General features: G+C 37.2%; 1 protein-coding gene across 4 annotated transcripts in view; it reads right to left on the bottom strand.

The window, feature by feature from the left end:
- SYT1 (synaptotagmin 1) overlaps positions 1-24,899 on the bottom strand; it is a 334,147-nt gene that overhangs the window by 38,671 nt on the left and 270,577 nt on the right. For all 4 annotated transcript variants that reach the window (XM_053978182.1, XM_053978183.1, XM_053978180.1 and 1 more), the window contains one exon: positions 11,681-11,798. In XM_053978182.1, the coding sequence (XP_053834157.1) occupies positions 11,681-11,798 (118 nt within the window). The remainder of the gene's footprint in view (positions 1-11,680; positions 11,799-24,899) is intronic.

Raw genomic sequence — 24,899 nt, forward strand, 5'->3', positions numbered from 1 at the left:
GCTCCTGAGAATAAATAAAAATCAATAGAGGAAAACAAGGGCAAAAATACAAAACTGGGCATGAACATTTTGCATCTGATCAGAAAGCTATCTTTCAATGAAATAACACTAGAATTAATACAGAACACTATTGTACCATATGGATGCTTGGATCTCCGCCAGAAAAACTGCACCACCTTCCTTTTACTAAAAAAATTGACTGAAATAAGTAACAGCGAGGCTACCAGTCTTTTCAATATGCCAGACATAACCCTGATTAGAAAACTATACTTGGTCCAGTAAGATCAGCAGTGGTCCTGAGTCCTTGTAACTGAGCCTGACCCACAGGTACTGAAGGATTATTTAATTACTGTATCACACTTCAGAAACCCTGGTCAGTAACATAAAATTTGGTCACTATTAATGAGGAATTGTAATTTATCATATTCAGAAGCAGCTTAGAGTTCTTCTCTCTGGTTATAATTTAAAAAATTGTTAACAGTAATAGAAGTCCAAGCTCCTCCACCTTCCTTAGCAAGCTTAGCACAAGACCTTTGTTTTATCTATAGATGGCAGTGCTATCAATTTACTTACTTCACTCTGTTATCAAATACAACATAAACAGCCATAAACAACACAGAGAATGTGCACTTATACAATGCATCTCATTTAGTATGCCTGATGGCTATAAGTCAAACAAACAAAAATCCCACAACATTCCCATAGGGTCCTTCAATTTTGAAGCCTCTTTTACGGAATTTTAATTCAATTTCAGGAATATAATTGAACTAACAATCTGTTGTCTCAGACAGTATGTTCTCTCCTTGATATTAAGCAGGACAGATGCCAAGGCAGATTTGAATGCACCTCAAAGTACCAGTGAAAAATGACTGGGCTGTTCTGAAAGCAAGAGGAGTGTGCTGGATGGGTCAGGCACCAACTGTCTGATGCCTGTTGTCCCTTCCATTTAACCTATCAGGATTCAAGTATGCTGGAATTGTAAACAAAGGGAAAATACAGCAAGCAGAATGTAAACAAGAAAAGCCAAGTTGCTTATCCTCCAAATGCTCTGCATAAAGCAAACCTTACACAACAACAAAATGCTTGGGGACCATGCTCTCTGCTGAAGAAAGATGCTGGCAGCCAATACAGACAAAACCTGGTTTCTAAAATCAGGGTATAGCTTAAGATATTCAGAGTCGGGAGAGGGAGTAACGGAGTGATGTAGATTATTGGAATGATTGGACCAGCTGTCTAGATTAAAAAAAATAATTTCCTTTATACAGAGATCAAAAAGAAAAAGAAAACCCACCACACAACAAGAAAATGAGAATAGATTTAAATATGAATCAAAGCATGTTTGTCACTGGATTTGCAATAAAATAAAATACATTTTCATATTCCTTCGTTCCCAAGGAAACACAGTGTAGGTAATAATTTTGTGTTCTTTGAGTGCAATTACCAGCTGGTGACTGACTGCCCCCTTCCCATACCTTTTTAGCATATTGATCAGGATCACAGGCCTCTTGAAGACATTAAAGTCTTCAACTCTTACAAGCCATATAAGTTTTCTGAAAACAGACAGCCAGATGGAATACAGAAAGCCTACTAAGTATCTCTGTATAAGGTGAAAGCTCCAAGATGCTCTCACCTCTTATTACACACCAGAAAATAGACATGAGAAAGAGATAGTATGGATGTTCAAACTGTGGAAAAAAGTTTCAATTGAAGCACATATTTTATTAGACATTAGAATACCCAGTCACACTCTGAAATTAATGGAAATCATGCCTTATAATTCCATTGCTCACAAAACTGTATTTGAAATTACCAGAGGACTACTGCAGGCCTTGGGCTTTTGACAGCTCTTAATGTAATAGAATATTCCACCAGTGCAAAACTTCCCTCAAGGCTGAAAAGCAATCAAGTCATGTCTGCTACCTCATGGAATCTGAAGATGAGGACCATAATACCTAGGCTCTACAGCAATGGGTATTTCATTATATCACAGATGTATTAGTTACACAAAGGAAACTGTGCATTGGTATATGTGAAAGATGTGCTTGTCTGAGTAATTTCATTTATAAACAAATGACTGTCAATGCATTGCTGTGGATTCTCTTATACAACTTAATTTTGCTGTGTGAAGAACTAAAACCTTGATCAAAGACATGCAGTCAATGCCCAGACTAGACAAAAGCAAATTCTATCTCATACTTGAGTCTATTTCTTGACTAATTCATGTCAAAGAACTCAATCAATGTAGGAAATCACTCACTTGCTGTGCCACAGGGACTACCAGACACAAAAACTGAGCAGAGCATCAGATGAAAAGATTATTCTTTTCAAGTGCTGGTTTCCTGACCAGAATCCAGACAGTAACTTCCTGAAGTAGATGTTCCTCAGCAGTGGGACAATACAAATAATCTTCCAGGAACAGCTGAGCCAGTCCCTGATTTCCACCACCATCCAAGAAGCAGCCTGGCTCAAAACCCTTCAAGCTTGTTTAGCCCCAGGGAAACCTCTCTCAGAAACACTTTTTCTCCCACAGCTTTCCAGATCCAGATCCTAAACAACTTATTTCTAAAGTTACGTGCACTTGTTTTAAATTAAATATTTTGCCCCATTATTTTTTTATCCACGAGGGAGCAGCATGAATTAACTTAGCTTCCAACCAGATGAAACAATTTGCTGCACAAGACTTACTGATGCTGTCACATCCTTACATAAGCATTTCTTCACATCCCACATAGTCAGGGCTTCTGAACTTAAAAAACCCATTTGGCTGCAAGCTCTCACAATTGCTACTTTTAGCATCCCTCCGATGTTGATAAGCATGTGATGGTTTGCTGATGGGAAGTAATGGGTACAGCTGAGTACTTCAACTGAGCTTCCTGGGACTTACTGCAGCAATGTATCCCCCCAGAACAGCACTGGAATGAGACTGGCCCTGGAGCAGCTGTGCTACAAAGATTTCTGAAGAGGCTCAAAAAGAATTTAAGATGCGTTTTCTCACTAGGGCTCAATCAGGACATTACCATATTCACTTCACTGCAAAGGTGGATTTAACCTGCAGACCTGTATATGTAAAGTGTTCTGTGATACCACTGGGAATCTGGAGAAGGAGATCCCATGAACTGGGCTTGATATCTGAGATTAAAAAGAACCCCTTCCTTCTCTGACTTGAAGCTGTTCCTACAAAGATGCTGCTGAGCTGCAGAGATTTCATTTGGAACCCAAAATGCTCATACTTATAGGACAGGAATTAAAATTTGGATCTACCTACTATAAGATCATGCATAGCTTTTATTAGATCATGTATAGCTTTATAATGTATGTCTCCATTTTATTTTTGACAAACTCAGACATGAGAGATTGCATTGTGACGAAGTTCACAAAATCAAATCTTAAAAATCCTGTGTTCTGCTTTCACAAAAGAGGTAAAAAACAGAGGAACTTTGCAGTGGATGGCATTTTTATGACACATTTCTTTTTATGCAAATTTGGTAAGATAACTTCTATATGTTATCCATTCCACATTGGTCAATTGTATTACATAACATTTGAAGATTGCAGTCAAATAAAGAAGGTTTTGTCTGTCAGTACATATGCTGGACAGATGTTATCTCATTTTTATTTTTGTCTTTCCTTAACTAGAGTTATATATTTTATTATTTTGTAATTATTTCATTAACATCTGATTTGATGGGATGCAGCAAGAAGCTCCTGCAAAGAAATTACTTCGATTTAAATAAGAGTGAAAAAATGTTGCTATTTGTAAATTTGGAGACAGCTCAGAAGAATTGAAAGGCATTTATATGGGGAATGAGCAATAGCATATTCATCAAGAAGACAGAAAAAAGATAACTTCATAAACATGAGAGGAGTAGAATCACGGCACTAATAACCACAAAATGTCAGGAGTTGTTCCCTCCATATTACCAGTTTTACTATTTTATTATATTGGTGATAGGTGCATGAGTTGAGAGAAACACAGCCAGCTCCATCTTATCAACAAGGCTGGTATAAGAGAGGAAGAAAACTTAGTTTTGGCTTCAAAAGTAATCACACTGTTAAAAGAGTTAAAAAAAGAGACCAGATTCCTTTCTTCAGCTTTGCAAAATAATTGTTTAGCACCTTAGCCATCTTAAATCAGTATCTAAATAAAGGGCTTACTTGTGTAGATCCCTCATTCATACCCAGCCTTACCTTCCCCTTCAACCCTCATTCCCCATTGAGATTCACATCACTCTACTCAGAGACACAAAAGGCACAATGAGAAAAACTGAATGTTGGCATCCCAATCTCAGAAACAAGATTGTACTTCTTTTGCCTCAAGAGGTATTGGGACCTTTTTGGGGAACTGCATCAATAGAAGAGAGGGCAGGACTTTATTTTCACCTTTAATTTGGTTTTGGAAAATAAACTTTGGAATTGGCAAGAATTCCTTTCATTTTGCCAAATAGCATCTCACAGCTGCCATTGGAGAACTTCACTTGCCAAATGTGTAAACAGATACGAACTGCTACGACCCATAAAGGATTTATGTAAAGTAATGATTTCAACCAAGATCTACAAATACCTGTTTTCTTATCTCTCTTCTTACGCTGAAGCACATGCTTTCTCCATTGTCACGGACATTTTCGCATCATACCAGGTGAAATGTGCAGTTACCTTCTTAGCATACAACCCCTGCTCCTTTCAGGAGTAATCCAGGATCAAAGGTCTAATTTATGAAAGGTTTCTTTCCACTGACATGCGCACATAAAGGAGTTGCACACTGGAAACACAGGCAGGAAGTCCATAACAAGCAACGGCAAAACAAATAATTTTTCTACCCACGTGGGATTAAACAAACATAAGATGCATGTGGTATTTAAAGTAATGTAAAAACTTTAAAACTGTTTCTAGTTCTTCAGATAGGGCCACAAACTTCAGCAAATTTCAGTTGCATTGATAGTGCTAACAAAACACTCCTCATGCTGTCTTAAAAATTGTATGACTTTACACTGCTGTGAAAAGGAAATAGCCTCATTTATACCTTCCTTACTTTCTCTGCACATTTCAGCACTTATCTAAACTGTATTTATAAAGATGAAAAACATATTTTCTTTTTTACTTTCTATTTTTTTTCTTAAAGCCCGTTAAAAAATAAAAATACATAGGCTAAAATTTTCAGAGAGTAAAAAGAAATTAAATTTACTTGTAAGAGAACTGACTGATTTCCCTGAGGACTCTAGAATCCATCTACAGTATTTCTACATCCATTTTACAGCCACTCACATTGCTATGAAATTCCTGAGGACCTTGAAAACCTAAAGCATTAATTACTTATATTAAAATGAGACAATTAACACACATATCTTTACACTTGCTTTGGGACTGCACAACCAAATAAAAACTTACTCTAATTTAATCAGGAAGAAACAGGCATACAAACATAAAATGCATTGTTTAGATGTGGCTATTGAAATAAAAGAAGTCTCACATTCTTTGTTTTGCGGAAGGGAAGTAGAAGGAAATCAACAGAAATGCCAGAAAATTATGACTATTGACTGTCAGAGTCCAGCCAGCTGGGTGCTGACCACCTGTACCTTCGATAAGTGTCTACATGAATACCTGTTCATACAGGTATTGAGCCAAGGCACTTTTTCAGCATAGTGATTGCCTTAAGGTTTCTCACAGCAATGCCCACAGGTTTAGTACAACTCTCTGACAATCAGAAAGCATGGTCTTGTTTTCCTCATTTTAAGCACAGGAGAAAAAAAATAGCAGAACAATTTGACTCTGCTTTTTTGTATGAATCAACAAATTGACTGTTCATCTAATACAATATATTGTTGTGTGCAATAGTTGTAGCATACAATGCAGTGGAAATTGTGGACTCTGGACAGTTACCTGACAATTTCCTCTTAAGACTTTCCAAAATACCCTGAAATATGGGAGTCTGCGTACCCTTAAACATAGCTTCTATGACGAATACATTGTACTTTGAAACATATGTTTATTTTGGCACTTCCTTCTTCAACTTTTAAACTGAGGAAGAAGATGGTTTGTTGTCAAAGGCTTGAGTTGGGATTAGAAGAAACTACTCCCTAATACCTTAATTAACTATTGAGGAAGAACCACTTCAGGCAGCCCTCCACCAGCTGCCCAGTGTTACGGAAGATGTCACCAACAAGAATGTTCTTTGAAGCAGGAGAGAAAGGTTTTAATGTGATGGAGATTTGTTGACTGACACCATCACCACCGTAGCAGCCCACAATGCTGTGCGACCGCCTTGCGAGCGCAAGAAATGCATTGCTGCAGCCATCTGCTGTTGGAAGTTCTGCTGGTGTAGTAGAGAGACTGAGATGTTAGATGATGTATAAATCCTCCGCACTAAGTAGGGATCTTAAAATATTTGTTGGTATTGATCTCTCTGCTGGATTCCCAAGAACTAGGCTAGTTGAAAACACAGCTGTGGTGGTGGTGGTTTGTTGTTTATTTTTACTTTCACCTTTTAATAAGGCTGTTTTCTCTTAATACTTGCTGAGTTATGCTTAAAACAGGGCTTATAGCAAGACCATGATATTAATGGTGTATTTCTTTTCCCATAATATTGCACTTGTGTTAGCCAGCTTTTAAGGTTTCTTATGTTTTCATGAAGTTATTAAAGGGAATGCTCTGACTGCATAATAAGCATTCACTTGGCTTTCAAAGAGCTGGTCTCTAAATAATTTTTAATTTCTCAATTAATTTCTAAGACATTGAACCAAGCTTTTTGAATTTGAATGCAATCTTTCGAACTGTAGAAAACTAGCTGTATTCCTGCTAGAGAACCATTTGGTCCCCAGAGATGGTTCAGAGTATTTACTTGGTAGATACAAAAGGGTGCTGTATATTTTCTATTTATAACTCATAAACGCTGAGATTAGCTTCCACACATAATGGGCCCGATTATGGGCTGCTTTCTTTTCACAACTATATCTGCAGCTTGCTGCAGAAGGAAGAGCACATGGATCCAATGACAATCCTATTCTCCTTGCAGTTCTTTCTAAGCATTAATTTGTGCTAAATAGTACAATTTAGGGTCTGCTACAGTATCTGTTACTTGGCAACAATTCCTAAGCTCAATACCTGTGCCCATGCCAGCTAGGGCATCTACTCCCCATTGAAACTTGGGCATGGTGAGAGGCAGCAGTGCTGAGGACATAAGGGAAGGGTGTATTGCTTGCTTCTAGGATACATTCCTGGTAAATATATTCACTAAAAGCTAAGCATACTAAAATAATATAAAGACAACAAAAGCACATTAGCTTTCAAAGATTTTTAGAAGGAATAAACCATACTGAAATTAATCCTGAAAAGATGACAAGATGTGTTAAGGCTTACTCTTACTATCATCTATAAAAGGTGATCTCTTGATACGAACCAGTATTTCACTGTAATATACAGAGCCACTGAAGTTCTTACAAAAAACAAATCAAAACCAAAATAAGGCACTTAAGCTGAAGGGCCCGAGTGGCCAAACACTATAACAACAGTCTGTTCAGGAGCCAGCCCCAGCCACTCCTGCAGGTTTAGAGGGAAAATGCTTTTCAACGTATTCAGGTAATTTATTTCAATGATTGGCTTAGTCAAAGCAGAGAAAGGTGATGGAAGCTGAAATGAAAGTTTTTATTTTCTGTTAGGAACAAAACTGAATGCAAATAGAGGGTATGGCTAAATAGATGGAAATCTATAGAACTGCTTGTACAAACGTGTGTGTGTGTTGCAAATTTTCCCATGTAGTAAAAAGAAGCACCATATTTACCCCACAGTCCACATTTAGCTCCTACTCAAGTGCACTGAGGGTTACACAATCAATTTCACATTAAAAATTAAGTTAAAATTACAACTACAAATAAGATTAAAATGAATTTAGAATAAATTTTCATATTTGTTTAAATCTGTATCTGAAATCAATATTACTTTGATTTAAATGAATATCTCATAGGGGAGCTGCAGATAATTCTTGTCCTTTTCTGAAGAAGAAGCGATCATAAACCTTATGAAGTACCATAACTAACAGACAACCATTGTGAATTGAATGGCACTGGCAAGCTGCATTGTGCCCTTATCAAGGAATTAGTTGGATTATGTATCTAAGGACTGTTTGGAGAGATTAAGCCAGAAACTGGTTTTGAAATCTTCCAATTCTGTAAATCACCTAAATGAAATTAAAACAAAACAAAACCAATGGAATAATGGGAGTCTAAGTTTCCTGTAAGACCTAAGCTTCTAAGTCTCATAGACATTTTAGGTGAAGTATGCTTATAAAGCTATCCAAGACCACCAAGTTCAGATAAAAAAAAAATTGCTTTGTATCCTTAATTCCTACACATCACCTTCCAGATGTCAGATTCATTACAATGGATTTGAATATAATTTAGATAATTACAATTCCATTTTAGAATATGCATAATAGCTTGCCAGAGGCCCTTGCTCACCAGAAGTAATAATATCCACTTGTTGCAGTGACTTGATGAGCTCAGGCTAAATAGTTTCAGTGTTTGAGCCAAGGTTTGCTCTAGTCACAGCCTGACGTTGAAATTAAGTTTAAGACCTGGGAGTTTATTGCTCAGATGGGTGATATGGTTTTGTTGCAGTAAGTCTAATGAATCTGATGTTCAGTTTGTTCTTTTATTGTTTATTTCCAAAGTAATTTATGCTTGACTTTTGACTGCTAATAAAATCTATGAAAAATGCTGGTTATAAATGATTTTATAAAGTGTTTTGTTTCTTTTTTTAAACAACGGTAGTAACCATTAACTATGGTATAGATGCTGACTAGGAGGATTAAGGTTTATCAGCTGAGGCCCTGTAAAAATGCTAGGAAAGGTAATGCTCTCAATATACTTCAATCTCTCTTGCTTTGGGTACTTTTGTAACAGGGCTCTCTCTATCTGCATAACATAAATATACATACTAAAAGAAAATCAAGCATGTATTTAAGCCGAGTTGACCATAATTATGGATTTAATAAATTTATATAGAGTAGTAGAAGTTCAGATGACTACTGAGCCACAGTGACTGGTTCTTTGTACTGGGGCTAAAAGTAATGTAAATGCTGAAACCTCCCACATTGTTGAGGTGCCAAGGTATAGCAGATATTTACTAGCAGCAGTAATACTCGAGATGTGGAGAGAAGCAGCCAGAAGGAAGCCACAATGTTGCCCACCACTGTGCTGTGAATGTTTGTCAGTGCTCCCTCTGCAGGAGCCAGGGCCTTGCTCCTCTCTGTGAGGCAGGTAAACTTCACAGAGGCATAAAGGATGGGTGCAAGAGAAAAGCAAAACCCTTTCCAAACGTCTGTGTTCTGCTTTTCCAGCATCTTCTCAAAAACTGGAAAGAATAACTTAAATATATATTCCAAACTCAAAACAACAACAAATATATTTTTGCCTATTTCTGACAAACTGCTAAGATTTGTTTCCCCTATCTGTGTCAACTACAGCATTTTCACCTCTTGTTAATGGTGCTGTTGAATATATAGGGAACACTCAATTTGAGATCACATTTGATTGTTAACCTTTTCCCACCTCTACTGTCATGCAAAATTTTCAGTTTTAGATTATGAAAAGCCATTTTAGTATCTAGAGAAAGTAACAAAACTAAGGGGAAATATTTGCTAATCAAGATAAAACCCTGTCACCTTTGTTAGCACTTAGAGAGTAGGTAATATTTAGTTGAATAATGACAACAGAATCTCAGCTTGATTTCCAAAGTTGTTCCTGCATAATTTATTCAAAAGATAAATTCCCTAATGAAAGATACTGGATCTACTTTAAACCAACATTATTTCATCTATAATTACTGCCCCAGGAATACCATACTAACTGCCACTTATCACTGTCAGTGACTTTTGAATTTCTGCTAAACTATGGTATCCCATTGGGTTTGTTTGTCTCCAAGAGAACATGATGTTTCAGGTTTGTATGGCCCTAAAAAACGGAGAACAAAACCTCTCTTTCCCTAGAAATTTAAATGTCCTCTATGTGCCTCAGAACATAGAGGAGATTAAGTCCATTCATTTCCTCATAGTTATTTCCAACACAATGTACTATATTTTCCATCTGAAGTTTGTAGAAGCTCTTCAGTTCATTAGTGCTTCCCCTGCCCCTCTCTTTCATTTCTTATAAGCTGAGTACTCATTATCTATCACATTTCTCACAAAGTTTGGAAAAGAATATAGTTGCCCTGGCTGTCAAAGCTAACCTTCAGTCAAAAATCCCCATGCTTTGTCATTATGAGAATCTAATCTTTTATTAGGAAACCATTAGGAGTAAATGTGCTTATGAACATTCATTTGTCATTTGTTTATTACGAGTGTTAGGGAAACTATTAGTGGTGTGTCTTAATTGAGTGTCCATTGTGGACAAGAAAAGGCTAGACTTCATTGAGTAATGACTACAACAAAACTTCTATGTCCTTTACTTTTATATCTGTTGCTGTGCAATGGATGACTTCAGATGCAAGTAAAACCAAAACCAAAAAGTAACTGGTTATTGATAGAAGACTTTGTTTCCCCACACTGCAGCAAGGTCCTCCAGTTATTCATCAAGAGTGGTAAATAAAACCTTCAGGTTTGCTTTGAGTAAGTTCCTAGTTCTGTTAATTTTGCATATAGCTATTATCTTGTGCTAAGATTATAAAAAAGTAAGAGCAAAACACTTTTTTTCTTGTCACTTGGTAAATCAAAATGAGAAATTACATCATCTATGTGTTAGTGGCAGCTGTAAAAGTTTTCAGTTCTAGAACCGTGCTGGAAATAGCCTCATTCGCAATGGTGGGCAGCTTTCTTCTAAACAGAAGGCATACAAACCAAAATTCTCCTGGAAAGACCTCACCTTTTAAAGCATCTTGTTATTTAATTTGGTCTCAACTAATTGGCAATTTATATAGTAATTTGTGTCCAAATTCCAGATGCAGCAGAGAAGAGAAACCTACAGGGAGCTGCACCAGGTTGCTGGGACACAGCCCAGGTGCCTCCCTCAGAGGTGGCACGCACCTTATGTCACACACAGTATGCACAACCTCACCCCATGGAAAGGCTGCCAGGGCTGTTGGCAGGTATTGAGCACATTGGATGTATCAGCCTCACTGCCTACCACACGCACAAGACTGTCATTTTGATTTCTGATGTGCACGCAAATGCAGAGCACCTCTAACTCTGCACGTGTAAGCAATCCCACCTGAGCCCTTCAAATGTAGAAACAACCTTCTTAGCACCTCAAACAGCAGTCAGCATGGCATCCTGTGGTGAGTTCCTCTAGTACCTATTATCTACAGCAATGCAGTGAAATGCTTATATTTTGTGAGATTAAACAGACAGTAGGAATTGTAGTCAGATTTTTTTTCTTTGCCTGAATAGCCTGTATTTATCTCTAGGCAACAGGAGAGAAGGAAAGTACAGAGAGGTTGCACTGTCATCTGATCATGTAACACTTCAGACCTTGTCTTGGAGTGGAATGCAATGTCTTGTGATTTTTTTTTTTTAACTAGAATTAGTTCTGATATACTCAGTCATGCCCTAACTTTCAAGAAAACATAAACCACATCTTTCAGACAGGGAGCAAGAGCCCTTACCTTCTCAGCCAGGAAACCTCCAACAGAAAACTAGTTGATTTTCTGCCTTTACAAGCCTGCAAAATCTTTAAGCAGATTTTCACACACATACCTGATAGTCCACCGACATCCATCTTCTTCAGGTTCTTTGCCTCCAGAATGACAACAGTCAGTTTGCCAGCAGTAGGCACATAACGGAGGGAGAAGCAGATATCACCCAGCTTCTCTTGCTGTGAAGACAAACAAGACATGATGTTTTACTTGAATGATTTTTTTTTACCTTTTGAAAAATGCAATTTTGAAAGCCCTGCAGAAAATTAGCAGGATTATATCTCCTACTTGCACTGCTAAAGAAAACATTCAAATGAACAATATTGAGAAAACTACCACAAATTGTCCAGATGAAATCCTTTATAACCTCAAGTCTGTTGCAGCAACTATCCTGTATACAACCAAATGACAAGATATATGTTGGCCAGAAAGTAAGTGATACTTCTCAGGATTTCACCCCTGACAATAGGGGTCCCACAAATACTGTTTGCTCTTTAAACTAAGCCAGGATTTTTTTTTTGTTTTCTCCAGGCTGCATTTCACTGAAAATCTGTTAAGAAGCATGCACACACAGCTACAAGGCTGTTTTCTGTGAAACAGTAATATGGATCTTTCTCATCACACTTTGTCACAAAAGCTAAGAGTATAAAAAAACTCACAGAGTACAAAATATTCAGTATAAAAAAAGACTTGTCTCCTGTCTGTCAAAAGAGGAAAAAAAAACCAAGCAGATAGAGACCATGAAAGGACACAGTACATCCCTCCTCACATAAGGAATTGCTAGAAGGATTTGCTTTTGCCTTCCAGCCCATCATCTGAGATCCTGCCAAATGCAGCCTCTTGCAATTCATCACTTAATATTTTCTTAACAGTCCTGGCAAAGAGGGAAAAGCTGAATGATGTTCAGAATTACAGGAACTTTGTTTTAAAAGGATGAAAAAGAGATAGGAACTTGTAGATGAGAGAGGGAGGATATTGCTTATAAATGATGAGTTGGATGATCCAAGCTGCTTTCCTCCTTTCCTTCAAGGCCCATGGTATCTCTAGGGGGGCTAACAAGGATGTTTTTGAGACAAGACGGATGAGCTTACACCAAGCAGACCAATAAAAAATTTCAGACAGCCATGCTTCTCTTTCAAAGGCATTAGTTCTTATGGCATATGTTTACTACTACAATTTATTCTGATAGTAGAGTATAAAGTACATTTCTACGATCATATCTCTTTGCTTCCAGTGTTTTCTCAGACACAACTGAGAGCAACTCGCTCACATGCTCATGGATGTAGAGGATATTTCCTACAGAATAGACAGCCTATGTGCAAAGGACTTTACATATAAAGTGACAGATTCTAAACTGATTATTTCAAGCTAGGACTGAAATCCAGGGATAGTAATAGATAGTTCCCTGCCAGACATCATCTCAGCAATTATCAGTGGTTAGGAAACATACAGAACAAGCATAGTTACATGTAATTAATAAATGCTCAGACAGAACAAACAAAATAGCTTGTGATGTTAAATGCGTGTATTGTATAAAAATAATGCTGTCAGAATGCACTTGTGCCAGTATCTTGAAAACTCCTGGTGTCCTCCTCACCTCAAAAGATATGGTAGAATTGGGACAGATTCCAAAAAAAGCAGCAGGAATAAGCAAGGATATGACACAGTTTCTGCAGAAGGAACATGTAAGCAGATTAGGACTCTTCAGGCTGCAAAGTGAGTAGTTGGGGAAGAGACCTCTATCTGACCCAGAAGAGCTAGAATGATGTTAATACCTTGTTCAAAAGGACTGACACAAATATAAAAAAATTACTTATATCTAGAACAACCCTAGATGTCTTTCAGAATATGGACTGCACTGGCATGAAAGAATTTACTATTCCTCCCCGACTGCATATACTGTCCTAAATCCCAGATTCAGATCACGAAAATACGGATTTCAGCCATGCAATCTGCATAGCTCACACCTGACTTTAGCTGAGCTTCGAATGGCATAATGACAGCAAAACATGCTCCTGTTCACCTGACATTTGCAAGTCTGTATTGGATAGGGTAACAGTGAAGTTGATCTATCACTTGCAGGTTGTTCAGAACCAAAGAAATCAATTGCTTATTGATTTGTGTTATGATCACAGGTCACCCAGCCACCTGGTGTTCTCCACAGTCACTGCTCTATTACATTGTAGAGTTGGCTTAAATTTGCTTGTGGATTCATGGGGCTCTGTGAAGACTGCAACAATATATATATGAAAGCTTATTTTAGTCCCTTCATCTTAGAGATCTCTGTATCTACATATTACCCAATATTCAAGGGCTCTGCCTCACCTCCAGATTCATTAGGCAGACCTTTAGTTGTAGCAGCATAGGAACTTTTGTCCCCTTTTAAATCAATACCATGCTTCTAATTGTTCCTTTCAGTGGATGTTTGTAAGTTTTAAGGGTTTTTTTAGCTTTTGTTTGTTTCAATTTATTTTTTAAATTTGCTTGGCTTTTTTTTTTTTTTAATCTTGTGTTGAGATAGGAGTGTGTTTAGAAAACATTAAATAGTGTTAAGATTGTTGCTTCTGATCTAAGTGCTTCAGCAGTAGCTGAAGGAAGTACTTTACACTAAACAGCTATTGCCACTGAGACCATCACTTCTCACCAGCATTTCTGTGTTTGTAATCATGTTATGCTTCTGTGCAAATACTGTAATTGTCTATACAGAAGAGTAATTTTAAGAGGGTGTTTAATGCTTTTTTTAGCCTCTTTTAATGTAATTTTAGCTGCAGGAAACACAAAGAAGGCAGCATCACACAAACAGCCAGTTTTCCATAGATCACCAGGAAGCCATGGGAAATAGCAGCAGATGATGGGCTAATTCCAATGAATAACCTGAAGTAAAAATGTAGGCACCTCATTAAATGCATCCAGAATCCGATTTAGCACTTCTTTTGTTGGTATGAAAATCAATATCATCTGCATTTCTACAATACTTCTTGTACTTGTTTTTTTTTTGGTTTTTTTTTTTTTTTTTTGGTGGTTTTTTTTGGTGGTTTTTTTTTTTTTTTTTTTTTTTTTTTTTTGTTAATTCAAAAAGTATTTGTCAGGCAAAGCACTGGAAGTAGCACTGCAATGAAGCTAAAAAACCCCAATCACTAGAGGTGTGGTTTGCAGGAGATAATTACAAACCCCTGCAGGGCTACATAGTACAGATGAGTGCTGCTGGTATGGTGATTATCCCATGGAGATGCCTTATTATTATTAATTTCTTTCAGCCCTGTGTATAAATAATTTATGTTAGTAAATTACTTTGATCTCTGATGGAAACAGTAAGTTAGTGTTAGAAACATCCAGCTGGGAGTTTCATAGTCATTAACCTATTCATGTATAATGCTTATACACCAATCAAAAGATTCTCTCCATCTGAGCAACTTCATAACTTCATTATTTTTAAAGAGGATGCAATGGAGCGGAGCATAAATGACAGAGACAGTGCTGCTAACACTTCTTCAACTTAGAAAAAGTTATTTTTAGTCCTGTTGAGAATCTGGACTTTTTAGAAATGACTCTTAAGTGGCTCCTGCCTGTTTTGTGCTTCTCCTACTCAGCAGTAATCATGTTTCCCTTGACACTCTCCTAATGAGCTACAGAGAAAAATGCTTTTTGTGCAGATTACTCTCATTTGTACTACAGAATCTCTAACAGACATATCTATGTCATTAATATAAACATTCTCTACATTTTTTTGTGGAAGATATTATGAGAGAGTTGATGCTTGCAGTTCTCTTAGTAAAACAATACCAAAATAACAAGCCACAGCACCATATGCTTTTCCCTAATTGGATATAAGACAAAAAACAATTAGTATAGGAAGAATATAAACACAGTGAGGTGGGTTTCCAACTTTGATACCTGGTTTTGATTGTGAATATTTGCATAAGCCTGAGAGAAATACAATATGATGTGATTTATGGGCAAAGACCCCAAATAATATCATCTTACCCTAATCAATATTTACAGTGAAAGATTACAATGTTCCCTGTATAGTTTTCACAGCAACCAAAATGTTTTAAAACTCTGTGGAGAAGACAGAGACAGCATAAATGTGGGTTATAAGCTAAATTAATGTCTTCCAAATTCAGGAAACCCAGGTAAACTGTAATGACAGATAGAATCTCTAATCCCAATGCCCACGCTGATGGACTTCAGACAATTTTCAGGCCACCACATGCTGTCTGCACATGGAGATCTCAAATCCAATAAATTCCTTTTCTCAGCATGTAAGGCACGATTACACTAAGCCTCAAAAAGTGTCACAATAATACTAGTGACAGAACCACATGGATACAGAAATTGACAACATAGACTGGTCCCAACTTCAGTTAAGCCACAGTAATAAGCAGGTAGAATTAGCAACCTACATAGCTGGGATCTAGAATTATGAAAGCATTGCTCCTTCACACCCATAGAGCAAACAGGGATCACACTGGGGAAGGGCAATAAAGAAAAAAATGTGTGCTCAACAAACCAGTAAACATGAACTTTTATTGCTACCACTGATGTCTGACATTACTAGTTCCAAAGACACTGCATTTTTGATAAATACATGGTCAAAGAACAAAGCAGAACATTTCAAACCTGCAATAGCTATAATCAGGAAAGAAAGAATATTTTCCTCTTATATTTGCAAATCGGGGCCAAGATGATCCCATAATATGAAGATGATTCTGCCACAATTAGGCAAAGGAGTGGGAAGTGAGCAATAAACTCCTAGACCTCAGTTTGTAGAATCAGGCTAGAAATAGATGGTGCAGCAGGGAAAGATAAGGGAGGGGAAGAAAAGCTGGAGCTAACATGTCAGCCCTTATGGCATGGTGGAGACTATCACATGAATATGTATGCACACTAAGTATCACTGTACCCCAAAGTCTGTGCACTACTTTTTGGATAAAATACCAGGAGCGGAGAGGGGAGGCAGAGCTCTCCCAACCCTTTCAAGCAAAAGGCTTATTGCAGAAGTACCTGTTTCAGACTTGCAAAATGTTATCTATACATCCAGTCAATATAAATCTAAAGGCTTTAACAACTATACCATTAATCTGGCAAGCAGAGTAATTCCTTTGTTGTCTGAAAGAATTTCATGCCCATGAAAACAGCAACCAAGCTGGAAGTAAACAAATGCTAAAAGCCCCTGGAGAGAAGGCAGAACCATCTTCATTATTGTACCTACTGCAACTTTAAAGAAAGTATTTTAAAACAGTAAAATATGAACAGACAAGTGCCCCACTACATGATTCCTTACTCTATGATCAGTCAGTGTTTTGTCTTACAAAACGGAAGTACAGAATGTCTGATTAAATGTCTCTCCTGTTTGCTTTTACTAACTTTTTCTTTTAGAAGAATCTTCATAGATTACACTCTCCAAATGTGCACACTTGGCCACAAAAGGAGGCCCCTGATAATGTAAACGCAGCTACAAGACATCTAACAAGTAAATCAAGCAGCAAAGTGAAATAGGTTATAGAGTGAGATCTTGAAAGAAACAGAATTCTCAAGGCAAATATCCATAGGGCTCACTTTGGACCCTGCAGAAAAGCAACTAGCAGTGACAATAGGCTAAAGAAGACACGGAAAAGAGACTGATGTTAGGCGAAGAGAAAATAGAAATAGAAGTAAAGGTCCATGAGGCAAATTTTAAAAGGGAGAAGTTCTAGGGCAGACAGGGAATAATCTTTCAAATGAAGAGAATTCATTACAGGTATTGGGAGGTGGTATCTGTAGACACACAGTCATGCTATAAAGTATGAGTGAGAAACAGCCAAAAGAAAGGGCTTAATTGCATATTGCTTTTGACTGATTTCCTTACCACAGTCCTACTCTGACTCTTTGTGATACAACCTTTTTTTTGCCAGCACTACTTTTTACCTTTGCTTAAAAGGAACAGTCCTATCAGGATCTTTATCTGGAAAGAAAAAAAAATGTACTTATTTTTATTTCTTTCCCCCAGCCCCATCTGAACAGCACTACTTGAAACAGAAATTCACTACACATCTCTGTCCTCTTATTGCAATATATATATAAAAAATAGTGGATTGCATTTCTTTTAATTGCCATAACTATGTAATATTCCCCAACATAATGGTAAATTAGACATGAAAGCAATTTGGGCAATAAATTTGAACCAGCCAATGTTATTAAAAAATTAACAAACTAGGTTTTTTCAGTTTCCTCCTTTTAGTCCACTTACTACATTTTCTAACTATTTAGAGTACTTCAATTACTGCTTTCTAAAAAGCAGAGAAAATGGAAAGAGAAAACACTGTTGTTATTATTAGTAGAAAATGACACTTCACAGTCATCAGTTTAAAAGCATCACAATGAGATGCAAAATGAGAAGTGCTGTAGCTGAAGGCAGCTGAAATCAAAGATTAGTCAAACCACACTCTTTGATTTCTAGACAAGAGACTGTGCTGCCAGACATACCAAGTTCTTAATGAAACAAGAAGAAAATTAATTTCTCAAATAAATGAGAAAGGGAGGAATGAATGAAAAGGATCATATATGGCTGAAGGTCATGGCCTGGTTTTCCGTAACTCTTTGCCTACACACAAATGCTTGCACCTGGCTGCTCTGCTTTAATGATTGCCCTTCTGTTTTGCCACTTGCCTTCTCCTTAGCTCCTGCCTGATCATATTTCTAAATGCCACTCATGTTTATGCAGACCATTGCACAAAACAAAATTAATTTAACTGAATGGCACACTAATATTATTACTTTTGACAGCATAGAAAACCTATTAACTACAGTATGTCACAAGGCTAGTCTTCTAGTGAGTAGTTTAAGTACAACATTGAAAGAAAATGTAATACATTTGAAATATTTTTTTTTCTTGGCTTATCAGACATTGTGAGAAGTCAAATCACAAAGCTTTTCTCTAATTATTAGAATATTATATATGCACTGCAGTCACTCTACAGAAAGTCATTGTCCTCCTGTGATAGGGTAATAGGAAGCCATACACAGTTCCCTTGCTTGATTTGAAATTTCCTGTAGTAAGAGCATTTTAATGCTCAGTTAATGTAGTGTCTACTACCAAGTGTGTCTTTAGTTTCCAAAGGTGATTGAATTAAAAGCTTTAGATTATGAACTGGAATTACAGCATACATCCAAAAATATATAGAATCAGTAGACAGTCAAGAACTGCAATTAAGAATCAAAATAATTAGCAACTTCTTCCTTGTAAGAGGTATGACTGCATGTGGTATTGTAGGAAAAACCTGGCATGAACAGAGTCCTTGCTACAACAACCATACATTATTGATTACTCCAAGACAGAAACAAGCTGATTTGAACAAACCAGTAAAAGTGGGAATGATTGGTATGATGGAACAACTAATCATCTGTGGCTGCTGGTAACTACTGCTGAAATTCATCAGTACCAAGGAAAGACTATCAGGTAAAATCAGTGCTTCCATTACTGAAACCATATAGTATTATGTTTCTATTTGCGCTGCAAAAACCATAAAGAGAAATTCAGTGGAATTCATGGATTACCTTCACAGGCAGCCATCTTCTTCCCTTTCCTGAAACTTCAAACTACTAAGACAATAAGACCTATTACTAAGACATTAAATAAATGTTGAATGATGCCCTTTCTCTCCTCTCTTGCTTGCTGCAGTGTCAGTTCAGCTTTCATGTTCCTCCATAGTATCCCCTAGCACTGCTTCCAGCTCCCTTCTATGATCCCCATCACAAACCCCACACAACAGAGCATCCCCCTCCAAAATCTTCTAAATCGGCAATTAGGAAAGAGGCAGTTACATACTGGCATTGTTTTAAAACTAGAAGCTTGCTGGCTAGCTAGGGGCAGGCAAACAGAACATACCATACAAACCCATCATATGCTCAAGGGTTTCCCTGAAAAGGGCAAGAATCTGAGGATCCGTCTTTGTTAAGAAACTGCATTCCTTTACACTTACAGAAATTTTCTCACCTTGTTCTCCAACTTCCAGGGCAGCATGCAACAGTTTTACACCAGAACCAGTTTGTGCCTTTATTTTCATACAAAGACAACTTAGGAACACAGAAAAACAAGGATTCCTGCTGCACTACAACGGTGACCTGAAAAGGGCTGTACACCAAGGACTGGCAGAGCCAAGATTAAAAGGAACTGGATTTGCTACTGGGAAAACCACAGACAGCTGATCTAAGTTGACAGCTGATAGGTGAAGACTTGTAGCAAGACAGTTCTCCACCTGTATTTTATCAAGGTGAAGATTTTCTTTCATGTAAAATTTCACCCAAGCCAATGTAATCTTTTTCCATTCATTGCTTTTGTGCTACAAGCACATGCAGGACTAGAAGACCCTTTCTGTATCACTGTTTTTCATTTAGAAAATTTTCTCACACTGTCCCCTTTTACTGATTTTTGTATTGAAGATTTTTCCAGAGCATCGGAACTGCCTAAACATGAAGGAGGGTAAAGGATATGCAGCTGGAAAAGAGGCAAGCTGAAAAGCTCAGAAAAGCTCCTGTTCTAGTACTCCCTAGTTTGAGGGAAGTCAGAAATATGTATTTATCTCTCAGATATGAAATGATTTATCAGATAATTTCAGTATTTTTCCTTTGGTTCCACTTGAAATGAAGAAACTAACACATATCTCCTACTACAATGCCTTGCATTATATTTCTTAAGTTCAACATATTAAATATTTGTGTTCAGTTCAAGAATGAGGTCCTTCAAACCAGTGCTACATATTCAAATCTATTGACTTACCCTTACTAGGCTTATATGCACTTCTTAAACTAAGCATTCAAACATTTATTTTTATGAAACTACTGAAAGACATTAAAGTGTTAGATAAAGACATAGTGGCAAACTCCCCTTTTGTTACTCTACTTCTCCTCACTATTTCACTTTGAAAAATCTGTTAACACTTTCTTTAGGAAGACAAGGCAGCTCATCACAGGTCATTGTAGGAATCAGAACCACACACTCATGTTTGTATTAATTGTACTAATCTCTTCAGTAAAATTAAAGAGTTCATTGCAGGTAGCTAAAAATCTAGGACAGAAGACTGCACTTATCATAAGATCTCTGGCTTGATGATGTTCCTTTTTAATAAATCTTGGACCACAAGGGAAATAAGGCTGAAACAGTGCTAACATTCTACTTGTCTTACTCAAAAAAGGCCAAATAGGATAAAGGTGGTATCTATCAGTCATTTGTCTTTTATCAAACACAGATGAAACAAAAGAAGAATTCATAAAAGTTGTAATAATATTGATTTAAAGGCTATAAAATATTATTAATGTATAGTCACATTGTTTTATGGAAAAAAAAAAGGTCTTTTCAACTAAAACCAGATTCCCTCTTTGGAAATTTGCTTGATGAAGGAAGCAGGCACATTCTGTTTCTTTTTTGTATTCAAGGTCTACTGCTGTTTTTATAGGTAGGGAAGATATTTTGTTTACAAAGGAGGCAGGTGATATAAAAACTGTCATAACAGTAAATCATAATGCAACAGGTTGCTCAGAAAGAAAGTGCTCAATCAATTACCTGTAACCAGTTACAAACAGGACATTTTCATATAGCCAAAAGCAAATTTTCTATAGTCTAAGACAAAGAATTCCAGACTTTTTCTGAGGATCTTCTGAATCAGGAAAGGTATCTTACAAAGCAATACCTCCTACTGAGGATTCAGGGTTATAAGCTACAGACCATGAACTGCTAGTGTAATGCTGTGCAAAACATCAACAGTAGACATGATCAGAAGAGGCTGCTGACTTGGTCTGCCTGCCAAAGAAATAAAGTATACTGCACACAGCTCTTATGTACATACATTTTTTTTAGATGCTGAAAAGTACAAAGAAGGTAAAAAGTCACGACTCTTACTGGAAAAATGAAAACCTGATTTTGAAAAACATAAAAGATTAATTTCTGATTAATTTTCTGAAAAGAATATTGGACATCACTTGATTATAGTGAATAAGTACTGTAGAGGAGAGCAAGCATCATGTATTAAATTGCTTGAATCTACTGAAGAAGGGTATAACAATAATCAGCATCAGAGTAGAATCCAGTAACATCCAAGTAACAAATAAAGTACACATTTTAAAGAGAGATAGAGTATTGCTGAAGCTATAAAAGGATGTGTTATTTTCTTCATCTACTTCTTAAAATCAGAAACATTCAAACACTTTGGTCTTAAAGCCCCTCTAAGAATTTTCCAGTGGAGGTGCAAAGCTGCCTATAACAAATATTGCTGAGAGATGAGAATCAGACAGTTTCTAGCTTGTTCCTTGTTCCAAAACCAAGCAAGGTCTAACTTTCAAGCTTGTAAGGGGGTTTCCTTGTGCCACCTTCTTCCCAACCTGGCACTGGGAGAACACTATTAACTCCAGGATGCTGCCTGTTTCCTAGACTGAGTTCAACTACAGGAGACTCTTTGAAATTTTCCTGGAAGACCTAGGAGTCCTCCAGATTTAGGGCAAATAACACCACCTAATTTAGAGAAATGTCTAAATGAATTGATAGGAATTAGCACTATTTCTAAAGAAAACAAAGGTTTTTTGAAATGGGAGACTTATTTCAGAAAGAAAATTTTAATGTTATTTAATATAAATGACCCACATGTCATAGAAAATTTGTCTGCTCTAAAAAATCACAGAAAATTAATGTTTGTCCTGATAATTAATGTGCAAATCTGAATGAGTAAAATCACTTTCAGCATAATCCACTCCTAAATCTGGGCTGGGCATTAACAGACAGGAGATGTCAGCTGCAGGCCTCAGGACACTCCCACAAAAATGAGCTGCTGCCAGTTTTGAAGCTGAGGCTCCACTCATCAACAAAAGGTCCTCCTATTAATTTTCACAGTTACTGAAGAAGATATGGAAAAACAGAGGTAAAATAACTGTATTCCAGACAACCAGAAATAATTTAAGTAGCACCTAATATTAAGCATCTGATGGGAAGCTCAGGTGCTGTCTGCCTGTTGCCAGCCATGGCACTGAGAGGCTGCAGTGCCATGTTCTATACCGGTGGCATCAAAAGCAAGTTGTAAACCTCACATAATGGTTATCAAACAGGGAAGGACTTGAGTCAGAATTTTATGGCAAGCTCTTTGGCTGAGAAGAAGACATTTGAACTCAAGGTCAGCCACAAGTGGACGAAAGGCAAGAGAAGGTTTCTCAAATGCAATTGCCTTTATCAGTGTTAGTAGATGTTACAGTACCTCCCAATTCCATTCTGTTGTAGGCAAACACATGTGGCTGACCAAGCAGCAATAACACAACTTCCACCTCTCTCACTTCTAGTTAGGAAACCTCTATCTCTGACATTATTTCTGTAATTGTGATTGCAGATGTAATTGTCAAGGAAAACATCTTGACCTCCATGTCACTGGATTCAGTTTCAGGTACATATTTTACTCTAGCTTTAGGCCAGCAAGAAGCACATACAGAACACATCTGGATCCAAAAAGCTATTGGAAATGGATTTCATCTGCGCACTGATGATGGGAGCTCACAGTGTTGTGTTCTGCTTTAATTAGACAGCAATAGTAATTCTGTTGCAGTGATCACACTCCAGCCCTCTACAGAAAAAAAATCATACTCTGAAAAGTCTGCTAATGGAAGGGACAAAACAACTACAGTACCCCTCCATCCCTCTAGTGAGTAAGCCAGCCAGGCAGCCCCTGAATGCTTCTCTAGTTATGATGGTGAAAATCACAAAGTAAGCTGCAAAAGGCCACAGAAAAGGAAGAGGAGAGAAGTACAGGTGCACTAAACTTACCCTGCTGCATTACCTGTAACACACTAACAACACATCAGCCACTGTGAGGGATTTCTTTGACCTTTGGTAGAAGGCTGACTTATATGATACAACAGAACAGGAAACTGTAGGACTGAGTTATCTCTGTCTGTCGTCCATTTAGCCTAGAAATAAGAGTTGGTATACTTTCTAAATTCATGTACTCTACCTCTTGAAACATTAGCATAAACTAAATAAAAGTCTAATACCTCTGAACTGAACATAAAGCCTTATGTTCCAGATTCTAACTGTGATTAGGGCATTTCTTTTTGGACCACTATTCCTAAACCTTTGTCTCCCCATTTAAAAAATATATCTTTCTCTGATGTTTCTGGAAAACAAAATCTTCTAGCTCTGCATGGAGTGGGCACAACAAAACAAAGAGATTGGAGTAACATACAACCCCTCCTCAGCCTTCCAGTGAAAATACTGTTGTCATCTTTCTGAGACCTGCTCTTCCTTCATGACTGTAAAAATGCTGCTCTCTGTTCTGAAGGTCCTTCTAATGACACTGTATTTTGATACAGCTGTTTTACAGCCTCCCTTAGCTCCTGATCCCGGTTTATAACAGTCATCAGATAATGATTTTTGTCACTTGTTGGTTTGGAAATGTAGGGGAGAAAGGGAAATAAGGTATTAGCCTGGATGACCACGAAGCTTCTGCCTGGAATCCCAGTGAGGCCATTTCTGCCTCTGGATTATGCATTCACTGATGCTGGTAGTCAGAAAAATAAGTAAGTATATAAAAGTCCGATTGGAGAACAATGCTGAACAATTCTAGATATAGCACATTCTGTGACCCTTTCATTCATCAGCTGGTCCTACAGATTAATTTGCAATCTCTCCATTTGCTCTCTACAGAGCTTTATACTTGGGAGTACTCCATAATGAAGTCTGTATTTCCTGGAATTCCTTCTGCAGTTTCTATCCAAAATATCTCTTCATACTCTAGCTTCAGATGTGTTTGATCTCTTTCAGTAGCTTTCTCAAAACTATAAAAACACTATTCAGAATACTGCTTTCCAATTGCCATTCAATGTGGCTGTGTCTTTGAACTTTAAAATATCTTCTGCTTGAGCAATAAAATCCCACACAGTAATATTAATATGTGGAGGCTAGGAATTTCCCACTATTCCTTCCTTCGGCCTTGGCCTTTTTTACAAGGTACTTAGTAATATACTTTGTCTGCAACAAATATTATTATTTTGTGTATTATGGGTCATTAGATGCTAGCACCAAGTGTAGGATCTACTATTTCAGTACAGTTTAACCTCAAGTGCCCTTCTGCACATGGAAGGAAAATAGTAATAAGAATGTTTTTGACAATAAGCAATACATGTTTTTCTGATTTCAGAATGAATACTGTCCAGGAACAGAAAGGCCCCAGAAGAGCTTGAATTTAACACTATCACTGAACTTCTTATTTTATACTGTCTTCTGTATTTGACTTTAATATCTGTAAAGCTAGACAGTTTGAGATTAA

Source organism: Vidua macroura, chromosome 5, assembly GCF_024509145.1.
Source record: "Vidua macroura isolate BioBank_ID:100142 chromosome 5, ASM2450914v1, whole genome shotgun sequence".
Taxonomy (NCBI): Eukaryota; Metazoa; Chordata; class Aves; order Passeriformes; family Viduidae; genus Vidua; species Vidua macroura.